At 40.7% G+C, this 23,232-nt stretch overlaps 1 protein-coding gene across 3 annotated transcripts in view; it reads left to right on the top strand.

Moving 5' to 3' along the window:
- Positions 1-23,232, top strand: part of LOC127619215 (A-kinase anchor protein 13-like) — a 102,761-nt gene that overhangs the window by 23,209 nt on the left and 56,320 nt on the right. For all 3 annotated transcript variants that reach the window (XM_052092036.1, XM_052092028.1, XM_052092044.1), the window contains exons 6-8: positions 2,421-2,613; positions 5,607-7,542; positions 9,262-9,338. In XM_052092036.1, the coding sequence (XP_051947996.1) occupies positions 2,421-2,613; positions 5,607-7,542; positions 9,262-9,338 (2,206 nt within the window). The remainder of the gene's footprint in view (positions 1-2,420; positions 2,614-5,606; positions 7,543-9,261; positions 9,339-23,232) is intronic.

Raw genomic sequence — 23,232 nt, 5'->3', positions numbered from 1 at the left:
AAGATTCAGAAACCCTTGTTATTAATGACACCCATGGCTGTTAAGTGAACTGTAGCCACCCTCAGCTACCTGTTGCTTGTGCTCACACACACACACACTCCATAGAGACGCGAGCATCGACCAAAACAATGACATAACATAAAAAGAGACTGAACGTGATTTACTGACATCATGCTGACAGATGAGGTAGCATAATTAAAATTACACAGTTATGATTTTTTTACTACAAACTTTGAGACTGCATATTATATTTGACTGTCCAGTGCTGGAACAGTTCTAAAACAAAGTGTGGATATAAGTCTGGCTATGTGAGACTGTAGTTTGAAGTAATCACTTTTCTTTGCACGATACATTGACTGCATTTATATGATAGCTAGCCAGCTTTATCAATAGTGGTTAGATAAATTTGGTGGATGATGACACTAGCTGTTTATAAAATAGACTGTACATTATAAATATGTTGACACAATTCAGTATTGATGTGATACCATCACAACTGTCATTTTGATATATCGATGCACTATTGTTTTATAATAATAGAATGTATATATTTTCTGTATAACCAAGTTACGTTACACTAATGAATGGAGATGTTTGCATTATCTTGAACATTGTCTAGCTTTCATTTCACATGTTGTTGTTGTTGTTGTTTACCTTTCTTAATAATTACAGATTAACATTGACATTAACCTGACTTTTAGAATAAAGAGAAGATCGTTGAATTTATTTGAAAGTTACGAAGCAAGGTAGCTTGCAATTTGTCAGTGTTAGCAGGCAAGATCAAGTTAGCTAAAATTACACAGATCAATCCTTATGACATTATATTTCACATATTTAGGATTTTCCTGGCAGAAGCGACCCACTCCCTTCCCATTAAAATCAGTCTACAGGCTTTTATAGGCAATCTAGGAAGTCCGGGAAGGGCTCAATTTTTAAAACGCGTTACAAGCCTTTCACAAATTTGCAAATAAGGCGAACATACATAAATGTTTTTACATATTGCACTTTCAGTCTTTCATAAGTGTAAAACTTTACTGATGGGATAACAAGAGTGATGGGGGGGGAGGGGGGGTAGTGGATCAGGATGTGTCTAGTCACCTGTCATCATAGGCAGGATGTTAAGGTACCATAGGCATGCTCCTTACACGAAGTCTGCTCCAAAATGTTAGCAGCCTCATTTTGGCCAATTATTAAGGCAGCCCATTATTAATGTATCCTTTGAAGTGAAGGCAATAATAGAATACAGAATAGAAGCTCGAGAAATGAATCCAAGATAATGGACAAAGTAAAAGACGAAAAAGACAAAAAGTTGGTTATAAAAATACTTACAATTTGAAAAGTATTGATGAACAATAGTTGCACTATTTTATGCAGTATTTTGTGTTTGCTATGTATTTTTTTTTATGCTTATTTGAGTATTCTGTCATTAGCATGGAAAGCTGCTAATGTCATTCTCTATTCAGTTGTCTGCTCAGTCTCCTTTGTTTAGTGAAATTTGTTTGGCACATGGATTTGATGCCTTTGTAGATTGTTCCAAAGCACTCACCTATGTGTCCCTTATATTAGAATGCAGCTGCTTATGTAGGCTGTAGGCAGCTAGGAATCTCACAAGGTTTCACTAACTTCTGGGATTTTACCAGCATGACAGACCTGAATTATGACAATATAGGTTAAATATTTTTTAACTTTAATAAAACCATTTAATTTAATTTGTATACAATGTTATGTCTTGTTAATTCAACATAGTTTGCATTTCCATTAGCTTAATTTTGATGCACTAAACTTTTAGTTTAGCAAAAAGTTTTTTTGCGCAAAAAATCCTTGGATGGAGTAGCTAATGTACAAGAGCTTAATAGCCCATATTAAAGAGCTGATTTCATAGTTTCATTGGTTTTCAGCATCTCTAGCCATTTACGGAGTGAGGAACTTTAGAAAACACACACTTGCAAGTAGGTTTATGATTGTGGGATAACTAAAGCCTGTTGGCTTGTTACTTTGCTTAGGTGTGATCTCAATAGTTCAACACATTCTGTAGATTTTTGTTGTACAAGTAACATTTGCATCACACAGATCTCTTATTAGAAAGCTATGACCTGCATGTTGCTTTGCTGTGATCTCACTAAGAAAGATCACTCCACCCAGGATTAGTAAGTTCTCTAGGCCCAGTTTTTCACCATTACCTCTTATTGTTGACACTCCAGATGATGGAAAACTAGAAAGCAATCCATGTATTTTCAAACTCTATTAAATTGATTTGTATATTTGGATCATTATCAACTGCTTCTTGAACAAAGCAAACTAGTGAATCATGACTTAATTTCATGGAGTCTCTCAATGACAGCTGTGTTATTATTTTGTGTAAAGGTGAAATGGAACAGTTTGAGCATATCCAGTTAATCAGATGCCATGTTTTGATGTAGGGAGAATTCAGAAACAGAAAGGGATGTTGAGACACTCAGGCAGATCTCCTCGGGCACTCGTGTGGTACAGCATCACCCCTCTCTGAACACCTACACCCTTTCATTGGGCACCAGGCCAGGCAGTGCACCACCCATCCTGCAGGCCGACATCCTGGAACTGCGCAGATTGATCATCTGCCATCGTCGGGGCATGGTGAGTCATGTCAGTTTGCCTAAGAAGATGTGGGCATAACTTTTTGTTTTTCTAGATGTTTAACTGGCTGACTCCTTTCTTTCTCTCTTTTTGTTTAAATATATCTCTGCCTTTCTATTATTCCTATAATGTTTTCTGAGTTTCTGTTCTACCCGATTCTACCCGAAAGTTCTTATCGACTTTTTTTTATCTCCAGTACTTCCAATGTTGTCACCTTGGTAAATGGTCTGGACTTATATAGCGCTTTTTTTAACCTTAGAGGTTACCAAAGCACTTTACATTGTGTCCCAATCACCCATCCACACTCACATTCACACACCAATGGCGACAGAGCTGCCATGCAAGGTAGCCTGCCATTGGGAGCAACTTGGGATTCAGTGTCTTGCCCAAGGACACTTCGGCATGTGGAGTCATGTGGGCCAGGAATCGAACCACCAACCCTGTGATTGGTAGCCGATCCGCTCTACCACCTGAGCCACAGCCGCCCCTTATACATTGTTTACAGTCAGTATTCTTGTGATTTGTGCCAATATTAAGAACAATATTTTTTGTAAAAAAACTGATCAATATGATTTTTATGATTTCCCATAACAGAGTTAAACTTTGAAGTATGATGTCTCACATATAAATATGATGTCAGAAAACCATTAATTTTAAAAAGGGGAAAGTATAATAGGGTTAACCAAAAATTGAGGAACAAAAACGAATTCAGCACTTTCTAAAACAAATTCATACCACAATACAATATATACAATCAAAGCATATTTTTATTTTAGTTTCATCATAATTTGAGTAGAATTATTTTTTGTATAACACGTGTAAAAAAAAAAAAATATGTTATTTTTCCCCTTAAAAATGATGTCAGAATGATCAAGTTAATATTTTTAAAGAGGGAGAGATCATGGCATAACAGGTTTATATATATATATATATATATATATATATATATATATATATGTGTATATTTACACTACCAGACAAAAGTTTTGAAACATTTACTTGTCAATGTCAATGTCAATTTTATTTATATAGCACCATTAATCCCAACCGAGGTTGTCCAATGTGCTGCACATACTATAGTAGACATAAGACAATACAATACAATAAAACAATAATAAAAATAAAAACTGTAATAAAAAACAGTTTAAAAAACGTACTATACACTTTCTCATTGAATATAAGCCAGTTCAAAAGATGCGTTTTTAGCTTAGATTTAAAAACAAACAACGATGATGCAGAGCTTAATACACAAGGGTAGTGCATTCCACAGTCTGGAGCAGCTACTGAAAAAGCCTGTTCACCCCTGCGCCTCAGCTTCGACTTTGGAACACACAACAATCTCTGGTTAGCAGACCGAGAGACAGAACTGGACGATATTCAGTTAGTAATTCCGAGAGGTAAGAAGGGGCCAGACCGCTTAATGATTTAAACACCAAAAGAAGAATTTTAAAATTCACTCGGTAACGCACGGGCAACCAGTGAAGAGAACGCAAAACAGGCGTAATGTGGTCTCGCTTTTTAGTCCTGGTTAAAAGTCTTGCAGCTGCATTTTGAACTCTCTGTAACCGCGAAAAAGCTGACTGGCTAATCCCAAAGTATAGTGAGTTACAGTAATCCAATCTCGAAGTAATAAAAGCATGAATTAATTGTTCAAAATTTGTTCTTGACAAAATAGGTTTTACTTTAGCTAAAAGTCGAAGCTGAAAGAAACATGATTTGACCACTGTATTGATATGTTTGTCAAATTTCAGCCCATCATCGAAAACAACCCCTAGATTTTTAACCCAAGGCTTCACAGACGAGGATAACTCACCAAAATTAATTTTCGGTGGACTAACAGAGTCTGAAGGACCAAACACTATTATCTCAGTTTTACTCTGATTAAAGTTAAGAAAATTTAAATGCTCTTTATGCTCTACTTATTCTTTATTATAATTTTTTTCTTCACATTTTAGAATAATAGTAAAGTCATCAAAACTATGGAATAACATAAATGGAACTATGGGAATTATGTTGTGACTAAACAAAATTCTAAATAAATAAAAACTGTTATATTTTAGCCTCTTCAAAGTAGTCACCCTTTGCCTAGAATTTGCAGACATGACCTTATCTCAACCAGCTTCTTGAGGGATCTTCCTGGGATTCTTTTTAAACAGTATAGAAGGAGTTCCCATCTATGTTGGGCACTTATTGGCTGCTTTTCTTATTATTTGGTCCAAGTCATCAATTTCAAAAACTTTGTTTTTAATTAAATGTTAGTTTTAAAATGAACTATGGTTTATGGTTGGACAATAATCTTGTCTACAAAACTAATTTCAAACATTTAAGCATACACCTTCAGATCATTTCACAACATTTCAGTCAAGTGATTCAAAACGTTTGACCAGTAGCGTATATTCATACACATACATAAATGACACTGTTACCTAAAGGCGTGGTCACATTTACCATTGCTCAGTGAAATTACGCTGGCGAAGAAGGCGTTGATGTTTAGCGCATGTGAAACCAAGCCAAGCCAAGCAGCCTCTTTTCAATGCTACTCTTTATGCTCTGGGTGAGTGAAGTTCAAATAAAACTCGCAACTAAAATGATATCCTTGTCCATTGTGAATGTTTATTGTAGCTGTGAACCCACACAGAGGTCACTGTCAAACCAAGCAATTCGCAGCGAATTCACTTGTCAAAATTCACCAAACTTGAACTACACGCAAAATCAGAGAGGGAAAATTGTTCGCCACCAGAAGTCCATTGCGCAGATTAACATTGACATGACTGTATTTCGCCTGCGGAATATTACTGTGCGAAGGTAAATGTAAATGCGCCTTGTGAATTAAGAATTAAGTGTATGTCGCTTTGGAAAAAGTGTAAGATCTGGAGATCTGCTATTCAGATAACATTTGCATAAATGTAGAGTTAAACATTGATTGTGTTAAAGGTCGAGAGTTGTTTGAAGGAGAGGAAACTCTTAAGCTGTTGTTCTGTGTTCATGTTCAGGGAGGAGCTGAGTTTCAGCATTGCTCAGAGTCTCTGCACACTGCCCAAGAATGTGTTGACTGCCTGGAGACCAGAGATTGCTGTTTTGAAGAGGCACAGCACAACTCCCTTGATACAAGAGAGCGAAGCTTTACTTCTTTTAGCTCAGAGGAAAACAAAGGAGAACGTAATGACTGGCTGGATACGTCACAAAACAGGGAGGGTGATGGAGGTCCCTCTCTCAGCTGTGAAATTGCGACATCTCTCCTACACAATGGCAATAGCGAAGATCAGCATGCGTGTGCTTTTGAAAACAGTGAGATTGATTGCAGAGAGCGAGAGGAGAGCTCAGAAGCTTGTGTAGTTAGTACTGGGGATGTGGGAGATAGCAGTGATGCTTTACAGAGTTCCTGCTGGCAACAGAGAGAGGCAACTGATAAAGCTGATGGAATAATCTGTGAAGCACTGGGTCGGGCACAGGGGCCAGAAGGGGAAAATCAGGAAGAAGAACAAAGTTCTGTAGAGAAGAATCCAGCAGAGAAAGTGAAATCTGAGGGTAGCCACACAGCAGAGGCAGGAGATATGGGAATCATGCAATCTTTAGACACACCGGAAAGCTCGGATGTGGAATCTTTTGCTGAGACTGATGATGAAGAAGAGGAAGAGGATGGGTGCAGGGATCACTTAGAACCAGAGGAGGTAAAAGATGGAAACAAGGAACCATCGAATCTGAACCCAACCTTGAAAGATCCATTTATGGGAGACACGGTGTGTCATGGAAATGAGATTTTATTGATGAGCCCAGAGCAGAATGTATATTGCTTGGAACGAAATTCGGTTGAGAGTGAAAAGAATGCATGTCAAGACTCTCGCAATGAAACTAGTAACTTCTGTGAACCAGGAATCTATGAGGTGGAGGAATCTGAAGAAGGAATTTGTGACAATATCTTGTGTAATGTGGAAGGCAGTCAAGGCCATCTTGATTCTTCAGGATCTTTTGATCAAGATAATGTTTCAAGTGGTGCTTTAGAGTTCAAACAACTTGAGGATTGTGCTTATGAAGGTTTACAAGACTCTGCAGAAAAGTCATATTCAGGAACAGATGATGTTCAAAGAATGAATGATACAAGATGTGAGCTTAATAATTCTATTTTAAGGACTTCAGTTGCTAAATGTGATTCTACACTTTTCCATGAAGTAGACCAAGAAATTTTACCTGAATTAAAAACAACTATTTTCATGGGAGACATGATGGTAGATGGATGTGAGAATGAAGGACAGATTTCTTTTCATATCTTACAAGATGAGCTTGGTTCAGAACCTGAATCTCACACACCAACCAGTGAAGACACCTTAGAACCTGAGGATCTAGATCTCTGCTCCTCAGGGGCATTTTTGCTAAGTTCTATCTGTGAGCAACAGCGTGAGGACCTCCAAGAGATTCAGGGGAACAAACTCACAAGGGAAGCTCAGACAACATCGGAGGAAGCTCTTGAGTCATCAATGACTGTAGATGTGGAAAATAGCACTCTCCCACATAAACAAGACTGTCCTGAGAACCTTAGACAAGTTTTGACTTCAAAAAATGAGGTCATGCAGGTCACATCAGAAACAGATCACTCAGATGGGGATGCATGTGGAGTGTTTGTACATACAGATAAATCTGGAAATCATGGTGTCCTAGTTGATCTTTCAGACATATTTGTAAAGTCAGAAGACACTGGAATCCCTGAGGAAAGCCCAGCAGTTACTACAGAAGATCTGTTGAGTTCTATGTTCCACAGTGACTATGAAGGTGATGCATTTCATTTTGCAGATTCTCTTGATCAGGAAGACATTAGGGTTATTCGACAAGAGGGTAAACAAGTCTGGGGCAGTGCAGATCCTATAACTCAAGAGTCAGATGCTGAAGAACATGAGGTTGCACAACCAATAGGTGAAGAAGACCTGCTGAAAGGTAAGATGAAGAATGATAATTGTATTTGTTGGTAAAAGATTGTACAGCAAAATGAAGTGTGCAGTAATGCATTTTTCTGCTGTTGATGTGGCAATTTGACACAATATATTTATGATGGTCTACATGGATGAATCATGCAAAGAAAAGTAAGAGTTGTTTTTCACACCAAAATAAAAATAATTATTATTAAATGATTATTTTGCAATAGGACAAATTATGTCTACATTCTAGGACTGTTAAGATTTTTTATGTTGTGATATTGTTTTAATAATTAAACACATTTCCCCCCATAAATTCATACCTTACAAAATATGCAAAAAATATAATTAAAATAAATAATAATATTAATAATTATAATATGAATAAATGAAAACTAGCCTGTTTGGACACAAATATTTTTTTGTAAATAAATTAGCATAAATTTAATTCAGTACAATAAATACTACTATGATATACAGTTACATGTCTTTACAAATGTTCGTTACAATTGATGTAATATGTCAGTTATTTAAAAAAAAATTACAAAGACAATTATATTTTTTATATTACAGAAGGTGACTGACAATTGAGGAATGAGTGGGAAGATGTCTGTTTAATCGTCATTAAAATAATGCACCAATGCGACAAAAAAATCTTAATGGTCTCAAATACAGACTTAATTTCTTCAGTGCTTCATATTTACTTCAATGCAAAAGTAGAAAATGCATTAACTGTAAACTGCAAAATTTAAAAACCAGGATTCTTTCATATGGAATGATAGATTTTCTGATTCATACAGATTCGCTAATTAATCATTCAGACTTATTTGAGAACTGTTTTGACCTGTTTATTAGACTCAAAAGAATGATTTGCTCACAAATCAGATATCACTGTGGTTTACAAGGAAGTTTTACACCATCCAAGAGCAATCTTACTGTAAAACAAGGAAATGTATATTCACAATGACTTTTCCAGGGCTGGAAATCACAGTTTGTCTGATAAAATCATTCCCTGATATTTCCAGGTTTTCCATGACTGGGAACCCTGAAAAACACAAGGTCCTCTGTAAGGCCGAAAATCCATAGCCTAGGCCCACATATAATTTAATCTCTGATCAAATAATAAAGTGTGATTGTGCAACAATTGTTTTTTCCAAATCTTTTCAAAAGCACCCCGCCTTCAAAGATCAACCAAAATTCACTAATTATACCATTTAGATCCAACAGAATAATTGAAAGTAGCCTGTGCGTCTCCATCACGCACACGCCAGAAAGAACAGGGTGTATTCATGTAGTCCATGATTTATGTACACAACAGACTGTTACTTGGCAACAGGTGATGTCATCTCTGGATGACCAGGGAAGTCATGTTACAAGGATAGGTCAGCGTTCATTTCCTGAATGAAAAAGACATTGATACACCCATTTTTTTGAAAGCGTCTTGTTATCTTTGCTGAATTACATAACTGAACCGAAATAGCCAGACTTACAGTTTCCAGAAATATCCCTGTTTGGTTAATGTATTTGCAGCATGGGAAATGTTTTCAGTTAATTTATCACTAAATATAAAAATTTGTCATGTTTTCCATTCTCAAGTTATCTAAGACTTGGACGCTTTGCAAAATTATTCATCACTGATATTGTTATGTTATTTCATAGACAAACAATTCCTACTTTTCTTATAACTTGTTTTTTGTTATATGACTGTTAATAGTTATTTTAAAGCAAAATGTCCTCTCAGATGCACCTTTGAAGGATGAGGTGGACTTTCAGAAGACGACATGGCCTGATGTCGACATGCACAAAGATGTACCAATGGTTAGTAAACTATTGTGTTTTAAAGACTAGATATTTAACCACATTTCACTTATAAATACATTGTGGTGTATGTAGTAACATGACATTTAAATGACTAAATGCTGACCCATGATAGAAAATCTTAAAATAGGTTAAAAAAAATACCCTTTTTTAATTACTGTGTATTCCAAAATTTCATAATTAATAGATAATTTTCTGTCAACTAATCTCTATCGGAAAATGATCAGGTCTTGCATATAATGATTGGTAGAATCTACATGATCTTATTTATTACACTGCTACTCACCACCAGATATACAAATGGACATGATCTTACTTTGAAAATTAGATTCATGCTTTAAAATAGGTTCATGCTTTTTTGACATTCAGTAGCTCCTAAAGCTCATCAAGGAGTCAATATTTACAGTTGCTTTGAATTCTATAATTCTAGGCACTTTGCTCCAAATATGGGCGTTATTTTCCTAAAAAAATCTGAAAATGCTTATAAACATCTTTACATCTGACTTTGTATATAGATGGAGCCAATGCAAGTCTAAAGAACAAATACAAAGGACATAAATACACATGAAAAGCATTAGGCCCAAACATATTACCATATTGAACTCTAAGTAAAATATCAAGCATGCAGAAATTACCATATTTTCACCTCCAGAGCATTGTTTAGATTATTTTAAAGTTTCTATGTTATTGGTTTACTCTAAAGGGCTACTTGCACAAAATAACTGAACTGCAGTTATTCAAGCAGTTGGTATTGTGTCTGTGAGGTCACAGAAACACTAGATGTGGTTGCAGTAACCTGTAAAGTCAAAGTAGCAGTGTGGATTTGTTAACTTTGTTTCCCCGTGTGTCGCTCACTTTGACGTTGTATCGCTACACTAGGGGTCTCTCTTGAGCGTCGAATATGCCTCTGATCTATGAATAAAGGCCAATGGGAATTAGGCAGACAGTATTTGCATACCCGCCCCAGACATACGGATATAAAAGCGGAGAAATACATCGAGTTCTTTCAGAAATTTTCTTCGGAGCTGATGGTCGTGTTGCAGTCAGCTGCGAGTTACACACCTGTTCCTGTTCCTCTGATGCTTGCCTACAAACAGGACCTCCTCCTCAGTCACTAACCCGCCCCCTGCCGGGTACGTCAAAAATAATCTTCCCTTTGGTGCCCCTAGCACGGAGCTTGGATTTCCCAACCCATCATGCTGGCTGGCCCGGACCATTCAACTCGGTTACGCAATTCAGTTTCCCAGGCCCCCGCCCCCCTTCGCGGGCGTCCGCTTTTCCGCAGTACACGGCGAACATGCCGAATCCCTGCGTGTGGAAATCGCTACTCTCTTACTCAAAGACGCGATAGAGCCTGTCCCTCCAACCGAGATGAAGAAGGGTTTCTACAGCCCTTACTTCATCGTACCCAAGAAAGGCGGCGGCTTACGACCGAAGTTTTCAAACTCCTGTTCAAAATGCTCACGCAAAAACACATCTTAACTTGCGTTCGACATCTAGATTGGTTCGTAGCGATAGACCTGAAGGATGTGTCACTTCTCAATTCTGCCTCAACACCAACTCTTCCTACGGTTCGCGTTCGACGGCCAGCCGTATCAGTACAAAGTCCTCCCCTTCGGCATGTATCTGTCCCCTCGCGGCTTCACGAAAGTCGCAGAGGCAGCCCTTGCCCCGCTCCGAGAAGCTGGCATCCGCATACTCAATTACCTCAACGACTGGCTCATGCTGGCCCACTCCCGAGAGTTACTATGCACTCACAGAAACCAGGTGCTCAGGCACCTCAGCCATTTGGGGTTTCAGGTCAACCAGGAAAAGAGCAAGCTCGCCCTGGTTCAGAGCATCTCTTTTCTCGGCATGGAGTTAGAATCAGTCTCAATGTTAGCACGTCTCACCAACGGACGTGCGCAGTCAGTGCTGGAATGCCTCGCCACCTTCAGGCCAGACACAACGGTCCCTTTAAAACTTTTCCGGAGGCTCCTGGGGCATATGGCATCCTCCGCGGCGGTCACGCCACTGGGGTTGATGCATATGAGACTGCTTCAGCACTGGCTTCAGACTCGAGTCCTGAGACCAGCATGGCGCCACGGCACGCACCGGGTGATGGTCACCCCTGCCTGCTGCCAAACATTCAAACCCTGGACAGACCTCTGCTTTTTGTGGGGAGGAGTGCCCTTGCAGCAGGTGTCCCGACGCGTCCTGGTCATGACCGACGCCTCCAGATCGGTTTGGGGCGCCGTGTGCAACGAGCACGTAGCCGCAGGCCGTTGGAAAGAGGCCCCGCTGCACTGGCACATCAATTGCCTAGAGTTGCTGATTCTTTTCTTTGCCCTGCGGAAGTTTCTCTCGTTAGATCGAGACAAACATGTCCTAGTCAGGTCAGACAGCACCACCGCGGTAGCGTACATAAATCGCCAAGGCGGCGTACGCTCCCGGCACATGTCGCGACTCGCCCGTCTTCTCCTCCTTTGGAGCCAGCAGTGACTCAAATCACTGCGCGCCACTCACATCCCCAGCAACATAAATGTGGTAGCGGACGCGCTGTCATGACAATGTTGGCCCGGTGGAGAGTGGAGGCTTCATCCCCCAGATGGTCCAGCTGATTTGTGAACGATTCGGCAAGGCCCAGGTTCGCTTGTTCGCGAATTGGTGTTCCTCGAGGCCTGTAGACCCACAGAGGTGTGCACTTAGGTCAGTGCCCTTATTCCTGCAGGAGAGGTTGGAAGGGAGGCTCTCCCCTTCCACCTTGAAGGTGTATGTTGCTGCTATCGCGTCCCACCACGACGCAGTAGACGGCAAGCCTTTGGGTAAGCACAACTTAATCATCGGCTTCCTGAGAGGCGCCCGGAGGTTAAATCCTTCCCGGCCAAGCCTGTTCCCCTCCTGGGATCTCTCAGTGGTCCTCACGGGCCTTCAGAGATCCCCCTTCGAGCTGCTAGAATAAGTTGGACTTAGGGCCCTCTCTCTAAAGACTGCCCTGCTGATCACGCTCGCCTCCATCAAGAAGGTCAGGGACCTGCAAGCGTTCTCTGTTAGCGACACTTGCCTGGAGATCGGTCCGGCAGACACACATGTGATTCTAAGACCGCGACCGGGCTACTTGCCCACGGTTCCTACCATGCCCTTCAGAGACCAGGTAGTGAACCTGCAAGTGCTGCCCCGGGAGGAGGCAGACCCAGCCCCTTCATTGCTGTGTCCGGTACGTGCTTTGCGTACCTACTTGGACCGCACGCAGAGCTTTAGACATTCTGAGCAGCTCTTTGTCTGCTTTGGTGGACAGCAGAAAGGGAATGCTGTCTCCAAACAGAGGCTTTCCCATTGGGTGGTGGATGCCATTTCATTGGCCTATCACATCCAGGCCGTGCCTCCCCCCCCTGGGTCCGAGCACACTCAACAAGGAGTGTTGCGTCCTTGCGGGCACTGGCCAGGGGCACCTCCCTGGCAGACATGTGTAGAGCAGCGGGTTGGGCAACACCCAATACCTTTGTGAGATTTTACAATCTCAGTGTTGAGTCAGTATCGTCCTGTGTTTTCTCAGGTCCGAGCCAGTAGAACTCGGTAACATGCTGACGGACTGGCCGGGTGGATCACTTGCACCTAGCGCCCTTTCCCTCAGTCGAGGTAAAACTGTGCACTTTCTCTCCCAGAAGATTCCGTATATTCGGATCCCTGGATGACTCCTCCCTAACCCTATGGGTCCGCAATTCGGCGGAGGAATTCGCTGACCCAATCCACTGCGGGTACTCAAATCTACCCTGTACTGGAATAGGTGCTCCACAGGTTGGGACTCCTGCGTGGACTCCTCCTGTGTGTATTTTCCGTGGTATGGTCCCCTTGCAAGTGGACCCGCGTCTCTCTTAGGCAGTTCCAGCTGCCCTCCGGTTGCCGTGCTGTAGCAACTCCCCCCTCCTTGAGGTTGGCTCTACCACCGTGCCATTTTTTCCACATATGACCTGAGTGGCCCATATTTCGCCGCTTTACCTCCCCGTTCCTTGGAAGGTGTGGTCTCCTCAGGGTCTTTTGCCCCTGAAAGAATAGGAAACTGGGTAAGACCCTCTTCCCACGATGCGTGTAAGGGCCCCCTCCTTTTGGCTCTATGTGGGAAACATAGAGAGAAAAGAGGCCCGGCTAGGGTTGGCCCATTCCCAGGTTGGCAAGCGTTGCCTTGTTCTCCTGCTTAGGGTAACCAAAAGGATTCAGACTACTTTTTATTGGGCATTGTGGAAGGGTACGTGCACTCTGACACAACTGGTCGCCTTTGCACATTAAATATCTGCCCGCTCTTGTGTCAGCAGTACACGTACATGGCTCAGCGCATGCCGTGATTTGAATTGGACCCCTAGACACGCTTCTTCGTTGTGTCCTCCCGGCCACGTCACTGAGCCAAGCCACTGTAGTGGCCGTACCATTTCCGGCTCCTCAGGAAACTCCTGAACGAACTCAACGTATTTCTCCGCTTTTATGTCCGGGCGGGGTATGCAAATACTGTCTGCCTAATTCCCATTGGCCTTTTTTCATAGATCAGAGGCATATTCGGCACTCAAGAGAGACCCTGTGTGTCGCTTCTTCGACACAATGTCTCGTTCCCTCCATCAGGGAACGGAGGTTACATACGTAACCTAGATGATCAGCTCAAATCAGAGGGATGGAAGAGAGAGTAGAAATATCTGGCCACCATGTGGGATTATGTACGTGTGTCCATGTGTGGTATGTTGTTTTTGTATTTTATGTACCTTTTGTAAAAGGGAGCTACATTATGAAAGGGAAAACTGGAGAAATGTACTATACCATTGTGTCTGAAAACTAGAGCACAAAGCCAACTTCTTTTCAATGGCTTTTGAGGGTTTTACACTATGGACAGTGCTAGTAATGATGTCTGTAAAGGTAGTATACAAGTGACCAAGGGTTTTCAAGCTCTAAGATGGCCAGAAACACTCCTAAAAATGGCCATAAATGCAGGCTTTAAGACTTGTGCGCCAATAGTGATTGCTTTAAGACTACACGGGAAGTACGGCTTAACCTGTTACAGTAACGAATATATACACCGATGAGCCAAAACAACCATTATTATGACCATTATACCTAATGTGATGTTGTTCCTCCGCGTCCCACCAAAATAGAGCAGACCTGCAAAGGCATGGATTCTACAAGACCCTGAAAGTGTCCTGTGGTGTCTGGCACCAAGACATTGTCAGCAGATCCTTCAATTCTGTAAGTTGCAAGGTGGAGCTGCATTGGATCGGACTTGTTGGTCCAGCACATCCACTGATGCTTGTATTGAGATCTAGAGAATTTGGAGGCTAGGTCAACAGCTTGAACTCTTCATACATTTTTCTCAAACCATTCCCGAACAATGTGTGCAGTGTGGCAGGGCTTATTATCCTGCTGAAAGAGGCCACTGCCATCAGGGAATACCATTGCCATACTCATGCATCGATGAGCCTTGGGTGCATATTTAAACATTTACTATAAAGTCATTAAAAAAAATTATGATTTCATAGCATACATATGGCTACACTGTGTTCAGCCACTCTCTGGCTGGACGTTGACAGTTTAATGTCTTGACCCCTGGGCCAGCTATTCATCCACAGGTTTTTTTTTACAAGGAGGGGGATACCTTTTTATTTGAACCACAAGTGTTGAGGGCCTTCTTTCTGCAAATTATATCCATTCCCCTCCTGGCAACACAAAAACCTAAATTTCTTGTTATTTTCCCTCATGAGCACATGGAAGAAATCACTGGTAGGTGTTGCTAAGAGTCGTTTAATTTAGGCAGGGTGTGTTGTGTTTGTGTGTAATGCTGTGTGTATATATGGTGTGATAAACACTGAAAGACTTTGACAATGTTTCAGTGGAGTAAATCAAGACAAGCATGAGGGCTGTTATCAAGTGTCCCACTGGACAGGCTTTCCTGCAGGAACTGAACTCATAGGTATGATTCAGAGAAAGAGAGAGAATTGAGACCCATACAAAGGAAAGTGATTATGTAGCTGTTTAACTTTTTATTAATATGCCTTGGTAAAACTTTTTAATTATAAAATACTTTTTTAATTATAATTTGATCTTTAACACATGCAACGAAGGCAAAAAAATTAATAGGTTCCTAAACTGGATGAAACCTAACAGGGTTGAAATTGTTGAAGTTTGTTTTCATTTCTCAGTCAGGGATTGAATTAAGTTTATATAAGGATGTTATCTTGAAGTTAATTTTAACAATTTTTAAACCATCTTTTGAAACTTTTTTATATTATAATACCAATTTGTTTTTTATCGAATAAGTTGAAACATTTTAGAGTGAGACAAACCAATAAATACCACAAAACGGCACACAATTCATAAAACCATTGTCTAATACATCTGTGTGTGATTGTTGCTTTCCCACCAAAAATTATGTCACTTTTTTTGTTGTCTTATATTAGTTAAGGAATAGACATCTTGGCTTCAATAAATGATTGTATTGCATTTATTGGACTACGTTTTAAGTTCTGAAATTTCAGTATGTTTTTTTTTTAGTCTTATGAACTCTTATGCCAAAATATCAAAGACAATTTGATTCCTCATGCCATTACCCCTTTAATATTTTATTCAATATATTAAAACATAAAATGGGGACATGAAAATATGCAGTATATGGAGAAAATCCTCATGTGCAGATGTGAGAAAGAGAGTCCAATAGGGTGGAACGGGCTGGCGGGCTCTATGAAGAAGGAAAAGAGACTGTGTGTGTGTAAGTGAGAGAGAGAGAGAGAGAGAGAGAGAGAGGAGGAGGAGGAGGAGGAGGAGGAGGAGTGGGGGATGAGCGAGCAAGGGAAAGGGGCCGGCCCTTCACACAGATGTGAAAGATTAGGAGCGTCTCATTTTTCCAAATGCTTCAGCCGGGAAGATTGTGCCTGTCAGAACCTCATGTGGGAAATAAGCAACAGTCAGTGTCACAGTTTGTTTTTACTTGTGTTGGAAAGATGTACGAACGACACAGGCGGAGGTATAGTTTGTGTGCTAGAGGGGAGAGAAATGTAGATGTAGTTTTGATCAAGGTAAGGAGATCTGATATGTTGACATTCATTGCATTGTATTGAGCTTGTATGTTAGAAAGTAGATGTACACTAAACTGGGTTGACTTTTTGTTAATTAACTTAGTCATTAGCAAGGATAAAAATGCTTAACAGATCAGTAGTTGAGTAGATCTGTAGTATATTAAAATAAGATTCCATTCATCAACATTTGTTAATGCATTAGGTATCATGAACTAACAATGGACAATATATTTTTACATTTAGTAATCTTTGTTAATTCTAGTTAATACAAATACAGTTCATTGTTTGTTCATGTTGGTTCAGTGCATTATCTAATACTGACAAATACAACTTTTGATTTAAAAAGATTTATTAATATATGTCGAAATTAACATTAACCAAGATAAATAAATGCTGTAAAAATGTTGTTCATGCTAACTAATGGTAACAAAGCATTTATTTCATATAAAAATCTCTAATAGTATTGTGGCAAATGTTAAGAATTGGAGTCTGTGTATTAGGAGAAACATTTGTTATACATGAGACTTGCACAAAAATATTTTTGGTATCCAATGTTTTATATTATTTTTATTTTAGCTGTTTAGGAGAAACAGTTGAAATATTAATGAGACCACATTAGTGAGACATCTTATAAGGTTTCTTTAAGTGACAGTTTCTCTTCATAAAAAGGATCTGTTGCTGCTAGATGCAATGGTCAGTTATTGGTTTCGAATCCCTGCAGTCAGCTCTTCATTCTTTGAATTCAAACAGTGCTATGTCTTGGTAATTAAAATAAAAACAAAAAAATAACAATATATAAGAATGGGTATGCACGCAATATATAAGAATGGGTATGCACGCATCATGCCATACAGACTGAAAGAGCAAGTGTGCATGTGTATGTGTACAAGGTGGGGTTTGTTTTAAAATGTTTAATGTGGATTAACAGTCAAATACTCCGGAGCACTGTTCGGCCAGTTTGATCATGCAATGAATGAAAACGGTACAACATGATCCATCTTTACAATTATTACTATAGATGTCAAATCTCCCCTAACCACATGCAAAAGCTGACAGATTTTTAATGGCTCTCCAGTTAATCCTTAAACTCTGTTGAACTATATGTCTGCCATGCAAAAGAGAATAATGTAACTATTGTCAAAATAGAGTTATATCAGAAATTGTGTCTCTTAGTGTCACAATACATGGTTCATAACCAAAAACTCTCACGATTGAGAAAGAAGAAAAACAAAAAAGAACTAGAGTAACACAAAAAGTTCTTGAACTTGACAGGGAAGATGGACAGAAAACACAAGCACACGATGACAGGAGCAAACGAAACAATACAGCCCAGGACTGCATACAAGAGGAGCTTATATAGGGAGATAAATTATAGGGGTTAACAAGGAAGGCAGGTGAAACAAATTAACTAATAATAAGCAGATAAGGAGGTGGGGTATGAAGCAAGACTAATAGACACGTGGCAATACAGAACTAAAACAAAGCCACATGCTCTAACAGACATGAATGACACAAGCGCATATCGCCAGAAACTAAAAGACATCATGCGCTCATGCCAAACGACAGATGAGACAAGAATGCACAGCAACGGGAACAAAGGACACAGTGCACTGTCATACTAGACAAAACCTGAGCGTATACCGCAAAGCAAATACCATGCATTGCACGCAACAGATGACAACATGAGATGGGAAATCTCTGTGAGAGTTCGTCCACATATGAACCAAAAATAGAAGCAGGCGAACCCCAGCACAACATGAAGACGGATCGTGACCCGGATGCACAGCAGAAAGCAAGTGCAATGCAAATCGCACCCGAGGCCACAAGAGACAGACACAAACAACTGACACAAGTGCATGCAGGAAGCTTGACAGGCTCATCGATGGCTACAGGGAACAGGACAGGATCATCGACAGCCTCAGGGAACTAGATGGACTCGTTGACCACGGGGAACTGGACAGGCTGTGGTGCAACCTCCGTGGTCGGGAGTGCTGGCAGTGACTTTGAAACAGCAACTGTGGCCGGGAATGCTGGCAGTGATTGGTAAACGACCTCCATGCCCGGGAACGCTGGCAGTAACTGACAAATGGCCTCCGTGCCCGGGAATTCTGGCAGTGACTTGCAAACGGCCTCCGTGGCCGAGAACGCATGCAGCGATTGGGGAATGGCCTCCATGGCCAAGAGCGCTGACAGCGGCTAGGAAACTGCAGCGGGAATCGCTACCACCACCTGGCGGGCAACAGCGGGAAAGAGCGGGGGGCTGCAGTAGACCTGTTCTTTGTCCTCCTCCGTTTACATGTCATAGGAGGACTGGGGATTGGGCTTGTGGCTGGGGGGATGAGGGAGTGGTCTGCCTGGGGAAACCTCTCCTGGGATTGAAGTGCAGAATCTCTGCACTCGAAGAGATGGTCAACAAAGTCCCACAAGCCCAAATGCCCCAGCTTCACCATCTCCCCTCCACTGAGAGGTTGATCGAGGCAGATGTTAAAAACCTCTTTCAGATCAGTCTCGTCGTAGTCCAACTCGTCCACTGCAATCTAAACCTCACATGTGAAGTCCCTCATGTCAGTTCTCCTCTGAAGGATATTGCAAAGGTGGATGAGCTGAATCATGCATTGACGGATGGAAAAGTCAGTGAGGGGTGATGGAAAAAGGAAGATGCCCATTTTGCCTCTGCTGGGTCCAGAATTCGCTGGATTGTTCTGTCACGGTATGTGGTGTTGAGAGAAGGACCCACACGCAGATTGGCAACAATGAGCTTTTATTTAAATAAACAGAAAACAAGCATAACCAAAAATTCTCACAATGGAGAGAATAACACAAGAAGTTCTTGAACTTGACAGGGCAGGCAGACAGGAAACACGAGCACACGACGACATGAGCAAACGAAACAATCCAGCCCAGGACAGCATACTAGAGGATCTAATAAAGGGAGAAAAATCAAAGGGGTTAACAAGAAAGGCAGGTGAAACAAACAAATTAATAATAAGCAGACAAGACTGAGAGACTGATGACACAAGACTGAGAGACACTTGGCAATACAGAATCAAAACAAAGCCATGCGCTCTCACAGACACAGACACACAAATGACATGACCGCATATCGCCAGAAACTACAAGGCAACATGCACTCATGTCAAACGACAGATGAGACGAGAATGCACAGCAACGCCAACAAAGCGATGCCATGCATTCTCATACTAGACAGCACACAACGGGTGACAAAACGAGATGGGAAATCTGTGCTAGAGTTCGCACCGAAGACAGAACCCTAGCACAAAATGAAGATGGATCGCGACGCGGACGCGCAGCACAAAGGGAGCACAACGCGAGAGACAGACACAAACAATTGACACAAATGCATGCTGCAAGAATGACATAAGAGCAATGCACTCAGGCCAATAAACAAGACATGAGAATGCATGACTATGCCAATGAGGCAATCCATGTATTCTCACACAAGACACAAACTATACAAGACACTAAACATGAGTGTCAGAGCTCAGCCACAAAGACAATAAAAACACAACCATCAGAAGTGTCTGAACCCTGACACTTGACATATGATCTGTCCTGTAACACACAGGTTTGACTCAACTATGCTCAGATTCAGAGAAAACATGCTATGGATTTTGAGGAGACTACTAAATCCACACTAAAATCAGTGTTGCCGTAAATAATCGAATGTTTGCGTTTGTGGGGCAGACATGTTATTGCCATCAAGCTTTTTTGTATCTCAAATGTGACTGTTCTATTACATTGCAATTAATGACACCTTTTCCTCATTTGAATTTGGAGGAATTGTCTGGGGTCGAAGTTATGACCTGCTCATACATACAGAGATTTTATCAATGGAGGTTGCCAATTGTCTATACGGGTATGTCTTCCCACTTGACTGCTGTGTTCTCAGTCAGCGGATCACTGTCTACTCTCCCATTGGAAGTTGCTGCATTGTGTTGCTACTCATTTGCGTAATGTTAAACTGTTCTTAACTTTGCCAGATTGACACCAGAATTTGCTAACTCAAATCTCTTTTTTGCTTTGTCGCTGCAAGTGGCATGTGTAAAAACCCTTTCAGTTGGATTTAATCAATGAGCCATTTGATTAAATATGTTTGGATCAATAAAATTGCATCAGTACATTTAGTCAACATAATATCAAATCAGCTCTATTTACTTTTCCTGACTGAACGCACTTTGAATTTGGCGACAAGAGGTTGAAATTTCTGCTGCTGAAATTGGTCTGTGCTTACCAGAATTCTAACCACTGCCCTACAATGGCTGAAGCTGGAAGTATTGTTGAACGTATAGTTACGTGTAAAATTATGTGAAAAGTACACTTTTTTTGTCTAAAAAACTAGTTGAATTTTTAGTTGTAAATGACATGACAGTCAACAGGAATTCATATTTTATTAACTCTACCCCCTTTGCCCAAACCCTAAGCATCAGTTGAGTAAAAATGTAATTTTAGAGCTCACAAATGTGGTTTCCATCAAACCAGAAACAGTGTCTTGCAGGATATCAGTAGCAGATTTAAGGGTACATGAACATTGGGAAGAAACAAAGTCCTGTCCTTATTTTTTTATTCTTCGAATATCCTGTTTTCATTCAGAAATGCTTCAAGTACAAATACTTCTAGTACAATTGATTCAGTCATGTCATGTCTTTAGATGGTTTTGAGAGCCTTACATTCTTAAAGACTTTTGAAGACTGAATGAGTGTTGGGTTGGAACAATGCCTCTTGGAAAGCCAAATACAGTGTTTTGACTGTAAATGGTGCTTTTTGTGTTTGTGCATGCATGTGAAGGTCAAGAACTGTGCGAGTCGAAGAGGCAGCTGAATTTAGTGACAGTCTGGAAGCTGCTGCTCAAATCCTAACGGTTTTCTTTGGCCCTCAGCCTGGAGAGAATGATGGAAACGGGCCCTCGGCCAAATGACTTCATAGTGCTGTACTGCAACTAAAAATCACCATCTTAACAATCAGTACAAAACTGAATTTTTGGAGCTTTGCACAATTTTGAATGAACACTTGGTACATAGCAACACCAAAGTCAGTCAGACACAGAAACTGGATTCAAAACGTCCAACTAACTGATTATCATGTTCTTATAGTGCCATATTCAGAAGCAGTTGCTTTTGATTTCAAGCTTTTGTTCTGGCTGCATGCATCAAGAAACAGTGCTCAGACTTTGCATTTTTAAACCAGATGTGTTTTTATTGGGTACACTTTTGAATACTCTGTGTTCAACAGAGTCTGCTGGCACTGCCTTTTTGGTTTCTCCCCTGGCTCCGCAAATATGCAGTGAGAATGGCACCGGTGCCAGATTCTGGAGAGGGACACTGGATTATGTTTGAGTCAGGAACATGTGTGCTAATGGGTGTAAACATTTGTTGTTCGTTATTCTGCACCAATTCAAGTACAGTTTCCATGAGGACAAAAATAAAGCTAATGTCCAGTAGACATTTTTTCATCAGCCACTGACTAAAAAGGTTTATTTAACATTTATCTTCAACAATGCTACCAAAGTGAATAACCTGTGCAATAACCCTGCTACAACATAGGCCGCCATCTTTATTGTTTTGGGTTGAATCCATCACATGACTCCATCACATGACAACAACTACGTCATCGTTTTCAGATATCTCTGTTTTCCCGGTCAACACTACAATGCGAAGATGCCATTTTCAAATGTATCCACTTGGGAGAGTGTTTTCGAAACAACCATCCTGTACACTGTTCATAAATAAATAAACCATCAATATGCAATATGACAACTAAACGCCTAATTTACAGTGATTTTACTAGTCACATACTCCCAAACAATGCAGCTCTTTTGAACCATTTTGAGTTTTGACCGTCTCTCATCGGCTAATCATTTTTATCATCAGATTGTTTGTGTTTCTGTGGCAGTGCATGTGTTATGTGTCACATGCTATGGTGGGAACTTCCATGAATAAACCAATGTGTGTGTGTTTGTACTGTCTTGCCTCTCCGTATAGGCAGGGCCTGTGCTCGGGACAACAGAAAGCAGTGTTCTCCACTCATACTGCCTTCCCAGAGGAACACAGTGGCTACTCAGAGCTTTGACATGGACCTCATCAATAGAGTGTTGTGTATTGTTAATTACTTTAAAACTGTGCATGGCAACTTGATTTTTTTCAGGATCAGAGGGTTTAAACTTAATTAGTCCCTGGCCAAAACGGAAATGTGAACTGCTCTTGAGCTTCACGTGCCAGAGGACAATTCAGAAGTGATTTGGCTCTTTGGTTTCTGCCTAGCTCTCTTTCTCTGCCTCTTTTCCTGCCTCACTGGTATCCTTTGTTGACCGTCTTTCTCCTCTAGCCAATCTCGAATCACCTGTGTGAACCAGTGACAAAGTGTAGCTGGGTTATAACAAAGGTGCAGGAGCTTTTCAGTGTGCTTTCCAGACAGGTGAATAACCATCAGCGGTGCAGGTCGCTTTACTACAGACTTTCTATTGTGGTTGCTTTGTACAGGTTGCTGTTCACTAGCAGTGCTGCCAGTAACATGAGATCTGTGTAAACATTTCCAATAGAGTATATGCATTCACCCTTTCAGTCCTTCAGATCAAAAGCTGACATATAGTAGGCAACCAAGCATGGCATTATTTGTCTTTTTAATAATGTCATGACTACTATAATTCAGACGGAACTGAACCTTATAAAAAGAAGTAAATTAGAAGCAGAAGATTTCCAAATTCTCCCAATACTCTAATTCGTTTGTAATTTGTGATCCTTTTATCCTGAAAACATATAAATGTACCTTTAAATGTACACAAAATGAGTCATAAAATTCTTTATATACAAGTGAGAAATGAGTTTTATTCTAACTGGTGATACGAA

The sequence above is a fragment of the Xyrauchen texanus genome, chromosome 2 (assembly GCF_025860055.1).
Source record: "Xyrauchen texanus isolate HMW12.3.18 chromosome 2, RBS_HiC_50CHRs, whole genome shotgun sequence".
In the NCBI taxonomy this organism is placed as follows: Eukaryota; Metazoa; Chordata; class Actinopteri; order Cypriniformes; family Catostomidae; genus Xyrauchen; species Xyrauchen texanus.
Note: the sequence above shows the minus strand (reverse complement) of the source record. Positions and strands in the feature narration are given on the sequence as shown.